Below are 9259 nucleotides of genomic sequence, written 5' to 3' on the forward strand. Positions count from 1 at the left end.
TGCACACTCTGAGCAGTTACAATACACATCATTCTATCATCTGCACACTGTGTGAAAAATATAAAAACCAAAGAGAAAGAAACATATAGAACACAATCCACAAACAATAAGCACCATCCATGAAAATGTACATATCCAAACTAGAGAGTTCAGTAGATGCTCTTGCAGCAAACCAAGGCTTAGGGGATACCCCTACCAGTTCTCCCTCCCCCCGTAAGGCCATGAAATGGCTCTGGGAGCTTCTGTGCACTTTACCAGGACTTCTGCTCCCAAGAGGTGGGTAGGTTGTTCCCAAAATGCCATTTTACCTACCACAGTTCTGTACTTTATTTAAATCCTATTATGAACATGAAATGTGAGTTTGAAATGGAGGCTCGTAATCATGATTTCATTGGAAACTATGTTGAAAGCTTTGTAAAGACGTGATAGAAGCAAGTGACAAGATCTATAGGTGATTAATTGAAACGGAGAGTAAGATAACTAGAATAGAGGGAAAAACTGTACAAGGGTAGGAGGACCTTGCACCCAGACTTCACAAGTGGCCAAATTCTCACTCCTCTTTAAAGAAACAGGAACTGGAAATTGAAGGTGGTGCTTATGGTTGTGGTTTGTACAAAAAAAGATTCCAGTCAGTAGGCTCTTCATCAGAGAAAATGCTGTGGTTCTACAGGGAAAGATTCAAATGAAAGGACATTTATATATTTCAAAGTCACTATTTTTTATTCCTCAACCCACTGACAGAGTGTGAGTAAGAATGCTATATCTGTAATGCTACCCTTCATAAACCAGAAATAAGCACCCTACATTCCCTGCTCTGATGCAACACTGTACATTGCCCACAACTTCATTATCCACTAAAATAGCTAAACTCAGGTTCCCACCAGGGCCTGCCAAGGCAGTGATTTCCTCACCTTTCAGGGTGTAGGGTAGGCAAGAGATAGGAGCATGGGCTTACCTGGCTTCTCAGTATACCCCCCTTGCTGTACAATATTATCATTTTGTTTGTTTCTGTCATCTTTGCATGTGTTGGTGTGAAATCAATCAGAAAGCACAAGAAAGGGTGCTAAATCACCATGTGACTGACCAAGGTTGCTAACTAGTTTTCACTCTCATTCCTCATTAAAAGAAATAGTAATCAATAGATAGGTTATGTTAATCAGTGTGGACAACGGATACCTTACTTTGGACATTGAGATATATATTCAGTGTTCTTATCTGAGTGTTCGTAACTAGCAAGGGCAAGTGTTTGGTGGTTTGGAGGAGTTTTACATCCTTTTGTTCATCCTAATACTAGAGAGGTTAGCATTGTAATGTGTACAGTTGACCCTTGAACAATGAGGGAGGCGGGGGGACTGATCTCCCACATAGTTGAAAATTGGGTACAATTTTTTTTTAAAGATTTTATTTATTTATTTATTTATTTATTTATTTATTTATTTGAGAGGGAGCGTGCACATGCATGCAAGTGAGCAAGCATAGTGGGGGAGGGGCAAAGGGAGAAGGAGAGAGAAAATCTTAAGTACACGCCACATTGAGCACGGAACCTGATGGGCTTAATCTTGCCACTGACATCATGACCTGAGCCAAGATCAAGAGTCAGATGCTTAACGGACTGAACCACGTGGGCACCCCTAAAATGGAAAACTTTTAAGTTCCCAAAGACTTAACTACTAATAGCCTACTGTTGACTGATAGCCTTACTGATAAAATAAGCAGTAGATGAAAACATATTTTGCATGTTATATATATTACGTATTGTATTCTTACAATAAAGTAAGTTAGAGAAAGGAAAATGGTATTAAGAAAGTCATAAGGAAGGGCCACCTGGGTGGCTCAGTCAGTTGGGCATCTGCCTTCAACTCAGGTCATGACCTCAAGATCCTGAGATCAAGCCCTGAATCAGGTTACCTGCTCAGTAGGGAGCCTGCTTCTCTCTCTGATGCTTCCCCTGCTTGTGCTCTCTCATTCTCTCTCTGTCAAATAAATAAATAAAAATCTTAAAAAGAAACAAAGTCATAAGGAAGAGAAAATAATTTAGAGATTACTATATATATTGAAATAATACATGTGTAATTAAGTAGACCCGTGCAGTTCAAACCTGTGTTGTTTAAGGGTCAACTGCAGTTGTCTAGCATTATTTGGAGTATCTTAACAAAACCATATTCATTATTATAAAGCTGTAGTGTTAATTGCCTAACAACTATTGTTCCTTTCTCAATTTGTTAAATCACTGCCTCATCCCAAAATACCCAAAATAATCTTACTTAACAAACACTAATCTTATTTTTCATCATCTATGAATGAATGCAGTATTTGAACTAATGAAAGCCTTAAAATAGCTTTGGGAATAACTTTCAAATTACCAGTGGAGATTCACTTTGAACTGTGATTCACTTCTCTGGGCAAAAACTTTATTTTGATAAGCTCTTAAAATTAATCAGTTTCTCTAAAGTAAGGTTCCTTAGACATCAGTATTTTATGTTATATTTATATAGAAAAAGACTTAGGTTGGCATTTGCTATTACTGTCTCACTATGGATCTTTGAGAGGAGAATTATCTGTGAGATGATTTAACTTATTTAAGAGTAATTCTTCTACCTCCTTCCAAGAAGGATCTGAGGTTCTTGAGTCTTCATATCCTCCCAGGCATTTGCAAAATAATGGATTTACCTCTTCTGTTCATCATCAACCTTTTCCTAAGAGGTTTCAATATCAGCACATTCCTGATGTCATGAGCCACAAATCATTAATTAAGAGAAAACGAGGCCATAAGTTCACTGCCCATTCAAATGAGGAAAGCACAGGAAAGTGAGACCCAGGCTCACTGTCATTGAGGAAATTGCACCAGGACCACCATCCCCACTGCTGTCAGCCACTCCCTTCTCCCTCTGGTGTTACTTACTGTATAACTGGTCACTTTTTGTCAGAAAGGATTAGAGAAAAGGAGAAGCCTGGAGATATAGAGGGGGGAAAGGAAAATGTTAGAAAACTGCAGGGAGGGGGATCCAGTATATTATTTAATTTTAACAGTTGCTTTTGGTAATTTTTCAAAAAATTTGAAACAACACATGGCAAAAATAGAAGAATGTCTTAATATGTCTCAATCCTTGTCATTAACTAGCATCAGCACTTACACTACTATTCCAGAGGACATGTATGGTTCTCAATCAAAGGAAGGAGGAAAGAAACCAACATATGCTTTTTGATTTTTCCAGGCACGATAACAGGCACTTTACAGGAGTCATCTCACAAACATAATTAATGGTCTTAGAGTTATCAAAATCTGGAAATAGTTTGCCATACAGAGTTGAGACAGGACCTGCTAATAGTGAGATAAAGAAAATTAAAGATGGCCATATTTTCTTTAAGGAAATCCATGAGTGGGAGTAGCAGTAGTTGGAGAATCACCCTTGAGAGGCCAGGTCAGGTTAGGTGCAGGGGAGACAGTGTTACTTGGTAGTTAAGGATGCTGCTCTGTGGCTGAGACCCCCTTGACCTTGTATCCAGCCCCACTGTTTGCTGCCAGCCTGAGCTAGGGTACAGGCCTCTCCTTCTCAAACACTGTTTCCTATCTATAAAGTGGAGATGGTTGTAACCTTGTTATTTGGACACCTGTGAGAACAGAAGGAGACGATGCATCCCAAGCACTAGCACAGGGGTTGGCATACAGTAAGTACTCAGTAAAGCTCCCCATGTAGTCCTTGCCAGAGAACGGTAAGGCTACTGCTTGGAGATGGAGGCTGAGCCCATCCCATCCCCCACTACTGCAGGGGCTCTTCTCACCTCCCAGGACAGCAGCCAGGGGCCGTCCTCTCTGGTTGTTGTGCAGGTCAGCCTGTTAGCAGGATGCTGGATGAAGATTGAAAAAGAAATATAGGAGTGGAGAGGAACCGAACTCCATAGTGAAATCACACTATTTCCAAAGAGCCCACGTTTAAAATGCCCCATATATAATAAATCATTTTATGCACAATTTGAATAACCAGACTGTCTTAAGCCAACATCATTACCTAGTGGCTAGCACAAGAAATTGTTTAAACACTGTTCTTCATTAAAATGTCCCCCCAAGGAAGGGTTTTTTTGTCCTCCTCCTGACATACCTATAATTTCTCTGTCCTTCCTTCCATTTAACAATATCTGTTATGTGCTAAAGTCTGCTAAGTAATGGGGATATGAGATAAAAAGAGGCACAGTATCATCCACAAGGAGCTAACAGTCTTCAGCAAGAAAGAAACCCATGTAAACAATTAAAAAAAAAAAAAAAAGAAAACCATGTAAACATATCATGGGGGTGTAGGAGCAGGGTAAAGAAATATTCTATGTTCAAAATACTAGAAAAACAATAGTTTCACTTTGTTTTAAATATATATTTATATATAAACATATTTTAGAGAAAAATGTATGTGTATGTATATATAATTATATATAAATATATAAGTACACTTAATATATAAATCATATTTTACATGATATATATTTTTTTTTTTCAGGAAGCTGGGGGATGTAATGTTTTAAGCTGGACACATTGTCACCAGAACAACACTGATGCTCTGTCAGTGAAGGAGTGAACATGGCTATTGTAGAGGCAGCTAGTGGTGAATGCCAACAACGTGTTGAGCGTAAGTTACCTTGTCGCCAAGGAGAATTCTCTCCACTTCGCAGTATTCCTTCACACGAGTGCATCTTATTCCACACCATCTCCCTCATCCTTATTTGATCCCATTACTCAGGGCTCCCACGGAGGAAGGGCTGTGTCCATGTGAACATCCGCCAGGGGACTGTGGCAACTGCCAAGGTGACCCGCCGGACCACTCACATCAGAACCTCTTGCATACTGGTTCTCAGTCTTGGCTGCATACGGAACCACCTGAGAAGTTTTAGGAACTATTAACACCTGATGCCACCCCCAGAGAAAATGATGCCATTGGTCATGCGTGCAACCTGGGCCATGGGAGTTTCATAAGCTCCCCAGGGTGATTCCAGTGTGCAGCCAGGACTGACAACCATTGCATTAAGGCAGCTTCCCTTTTAGTGGGAAGCTCGTTGGTGCTGGGATGGGAATCGCTGTGGTCTTCCCCGCCTGTTCTTAACAGCTGGATCTTTGGAGTCCCTTTCACTTGGGCCTATAGACAGACCACAGACAAGAAGCTATTCAGAGATAGTAATTAAGAGAAAGAATTCCATCTCTCCAGGCTTGTAAAACACTAGTGATTAACATAAATATCTGTGAAGGACTCATAAGGGATTTTCTGTCCATGTCCAATCCCTTCTCACCCAACAGCTGGGTGAGATATCATCTTTTAATTGTGGGGAGTGGGGCATGAGGGGATGTGGAGCAGCCCTTCCGGGTTTAATTGGTTTCCATCCTGGGGCAGGCCTGTGGGTTGTTCATACTCTTACAAGGGACTTTGTTTTCAGTGAATCCTTGCCTATGTTCATACTAATCCTGCTTATTCTGGAAGGGTGAAGAGAGTGTGTTGTGTTCATGATTCGCCTGCTTTGAATTTAAAAAGAGGTCAGAGCAACTATGAGATTATTTTTCCATTCATTTATAATTAACAGCAATTAATAATTTAATATTATTGCTTCATTTATGTTTGAACTGGATGGTTTCACCTAGGGCAGACTATATCATTTCGGAGAACTTGTTAGTGATTTTTAAAATGCTTTTAAAGCATTTCCAGAGCCCAGCCATTGACCCAGAAGCTTGCTTATGGATAGGCTAAGCTCAGGCCATTTAGGGAAACACAGTCAGTTTTATGGCAAAGACGAAAGAGATAAGACTGGAGACTCAGTGATAATTACTATGAAAGGAGAACTGAAATTGAGAACATAGGTTTGGCCATGAAAATATAAGGAGGCAGTTCTCTGGACAATCCCCCACTTGTCACCCTGACGCATTCTGTATCCTCTCATCCTTCTTGGAATTCATCCAGAGGCTTGAGAGATTGAAGTATCAAAACGAGTTTGTACTAATAATTTGAACCTTGTATTAAACGCTTGTAGCAGGTGCTGTTCTTGTCCTTTCATGCACGTTATCTCATGCCATCCCTACAACAGCTCATTTTACAGAAAAGTAATTGAAGGCTTGGAGGAGTAAATTGACTTGACTAAAGTCATGTAGCTGGTAAGGGACAGAGCCAGTACTTGATACTGGGTCTCACCCTAGGGATTCCTTTAATTGCATCTCTTTCTCTGAAGAAAGAGGAGAAGGAGGGAAAGAGAAGGAGGAGAAGAAATCTAAGAAAGTGTTGCAGAAACACTCAACCCTCTGTGCCTAATGGTTCAAAATATTTTTTCAAAGATATTATCTATTTATTTTAGAGAGAGAGTGCGTGGTGGGAGGGGCAGAGAGAGAGAGAGGGAGAGGATCTCCCCCAGACTCCCCGATGAGCATGGAGCCTGCTGCGGGGCTCCATCCCAGGATCCTGAGATCCTGATCTGAGTTCAAATCAAGAGGACGCATGACTCACTGAGCCACCCAGGTGCCCTGTGTTTCAAAATATGTTTATCTGATCTCTCCACCTCATGTCTAGATACGGTGAGTCATTTCATCAGCCACCATGAGACGGGGGCATCATAACCGCCCTAGTGGAAAGGATGGGAGTGTGTGAGTGTGGCTTCTGCACGGTGCCTTCAGCTACGAGGTGAGAGCCAGGGCACCAGGGCAGCCATGCCCAACCCTGGGCAGCCCCAGCCCACCTGCCAAGAGCAGGTGCTGAGCCATCACAGTGATGACTAAGATCGGCAGCACCTGTGGAAGCACAGTGTCCTTTTTGAGAAAAATAGCTTCTCCTTGTGTCGCTGTGGAGCCTCCTGTCTTTGGTCGAATGAGCAATGGCAGCTAAGGTTTGGAAAAGTGAAAAATGTGGCCTCATCCTCTCTTTTCGTGGTTCCTCCCTCTGCTTCTCTTTGACTTCATATTCATGGGAATGTAGTTAGTACCTTCTGTGTGTCCAGCGTTACCCTGGGCACTGTGCACATCCTGACCATTATTTTCACACCAGAAATGTATTCTAAGTGTCTATCTACTAAAAAAAAAATTCTTACAGCTAAAGGTGACTTTATGAAGTGCTACTGGTTGCCAGTTTCTGAACACACGGTGTCTAAACCCCTCTGCTTAGCACACAAAGTTCTTACTACATGCTGCCAATCTGCCTTGCAAAACTAATCATCCTTGCCAGTCATCTCCATGTAAACTCATTCCAGCTCATCTAAGACTTCCATTATCTCTGGGTCATACTTTGGACCATCATTGATCCACTAATGATTCTCTGCCTTTGCACATGTAATGTCTTCTGTTCAGAATAAATTTTCCCCTAATTTACATGAGGCACTCCTGTTCTTCCTTCAAAACGCCACTCACACATTTTCCCCCTTTCCTCTCCCCCTTAAGGCCTTCCTGACTCTTTCTCAGGCAAAATGAGTTGTTCTATCTTCTGTTTTCCCAACGTTATTCACACTTCGGTGAAAGTATTTCCTAGAGCAACTTCTCTCCCAGTGGAATTTGAAGTCCTCGAAGGCTGGGACTGTGTTTCATTTATCTTTGCCTCTTTTGTGCCTGCCCATTGTAGGAGTTTGGTAGTAGTTTTGCTGAATAAGTTAATAAAATCACACAAGATTAAAACTGTGTCAGATAATCTGGGTAGTGAGAGTATTTATAAGGAGCAGGAGAGATGTTGGAAAAAATACTGTTTCTAAACATGTAACTTTTTAAAAAAGATTTTATTTATTTATTCATGAGAGAGACACAGAAGCAGAGACATAGGCAGAGGAAGAAGCAGGCTCCGATGTGGGACTCGATCCCAGAACTCTGGGATCATACCCTGAGCCGAAGGCAGACGTTCAACCCTTGAGCCACCCAGGAGTCCCTCTAAACATGTAACTTTTAACAGATTTGGAGAGAAATGGTGAATCTGAGGAAGACAACTAGTGTATTTAAATATATTTAAAATGAATATATTACATAGCATTTGTAAATAGAAGGAAATTCTAAGTAGAGATGTGGTATCTATTGACTTGAAATTATTTCGGGAGGCTTCTTGGAAGAGGTCAATTTGAAACTTATGCTTGAGAGATAGGAAGAAAGAGTTTCTTTAGTTGTTGGGGAAATGGGCACAGAAAGCCATCTATACAGCAAAAAGAACATGAGTTTGGAAGTGTGGCTAAGCTGAGTGCCTGGCCGTTGGCAGGTCCTCAGTAAATGCATGATATTGCTGGAGTGCTTGGAGTGTCCACACACATCACTCATTGACTGCAACGTTCAACTAATTAAGAACAAACCCTATGGATCAAATGAGGAACAGAGATAACAGCTTCATTACCCAAAGCATGCCTTTCCTGAAAAACTGTGGGCCATGTGCCCTCCACCTCCAAAACCAAAGCCTAACCCCAAGTGGACTTCCTGCTCTTAAGCTTCAAAGATGGAGGCTAGTCCCCCTCTCTTGGAGAGCCGGGTCTGCTGCAAAGGTGCTCAGCTGGCACAGAAAGTCACAATCACCTGCAGAGCCGTGTCTGTGGCACCACCCAGCTAGCTGGAGAATGGAGGAGAGTACCACGGGCTCCCAAGGCTGCTTCTGGACTCCAGACCCAGGGCTCTACACCAGAGGGAGAATGAGGCAGTTGGGAAGAAAGGCAGGGTCCCTGCCATCCTCACCAGCTGTGGGAGGACTTGGGGTCCAGAGTAGACAGGGACATCTGATACAAATTTGTGAAAGATTTGGGAATCCCAAGTAGCATTGCCACAGGCCCTCCAATATTAGCAGTATCATGGTATTAAGAGCTGTAAGGGACTCAGAGACCAACTATTCCGACCCTCTTATTTGGCAGATGAGAAAACAGGCTAAGAGGGATTGCACATCAGCCTTATGATTTGATTACGCTCCCCAAAAACATCATACATCTCCACATTTGTTCGGTGATGATGCTCAAAAAGGCTCTCCTTGTCATTTTCTAAAGATGTCAGGTTTCAGACATGGGACACTAACTTTTGATTTACAAGCACCCCTCTTCACATTATAGCCCTCTTTTGAGTTCATCATTGGCTACAGAAAATTTAGGATCACTATGGCATGGAAGAGGTGCCAGACTATACAGTGAATGGTAGGAGGTTGTGCAAGATTGAGTATCTGCAGCAGCTCTAGGAGCCATAAGAATCAACATCTTTCTTTCATTACTTTGAAAGGATGTTTCCATAAAAGATAAGAGAAGGTCCAGCTCGGGTTATCCACTGAGAATTAGTGGGAGGGTCTAGCAGGAG

The 9259-nt window shown here is 41.8% G+C and overlaps 1 protein-coding gene and 1 long non-coding RNA gene across 2 annotated transcripts in view; one reads left to right on the forward strand and one right to left on the reverse strand.

Annotated features, from left to right (window-relative positions):
* Positions 1-4623, forward strand: part of CDKAL1 (CDK5 regulatory subunit associated protein 1 like 1) — a 663852-nt gene extending 659229 nt beyond the window's left edge. Inside the window, exon 15 of the mRNA XM_025443483.3 lies at positions 4491-4623. Within this exon, the coding sequence (XP_025299268.1) occupies positions 4491-4568 (78 nt within the window). The 3' untranslated portion in view covers positions 4569-4623. The remainder of the gene's footprint in view (positions 1-4490) is intronic.
* On the reverse strand, positions 556-3835 carry LOC125754390 (uncharacterized). Its single transcript, XR_007408449.1, has 3 exons — positions 3784-3835; positions 2903-2951; positions 556-664 (listed from the first exon to the last, which is right to left on the reverse strand). It is a non-coding gene; the product is annotated as an uncharacterized LOC125754390 (long non-coding RNA).
* Positions 4624-9259: the final 4636 nt, after the last annotated feature.

Source organism: Canis lupus, chromosome 35, assembly GCF_003254725.2.
Source record: "Canis lupus dingo isolate Sandy chromosome 35, ASM325472v2, whole genome shotgun sequence".
Classification (NCBI taxonomy): domain Eukaryota; kingdom Metazoa; phylum Chordata; class Mammalia; order Carnivora; family Canidae; genus Canis; species Canis lupus.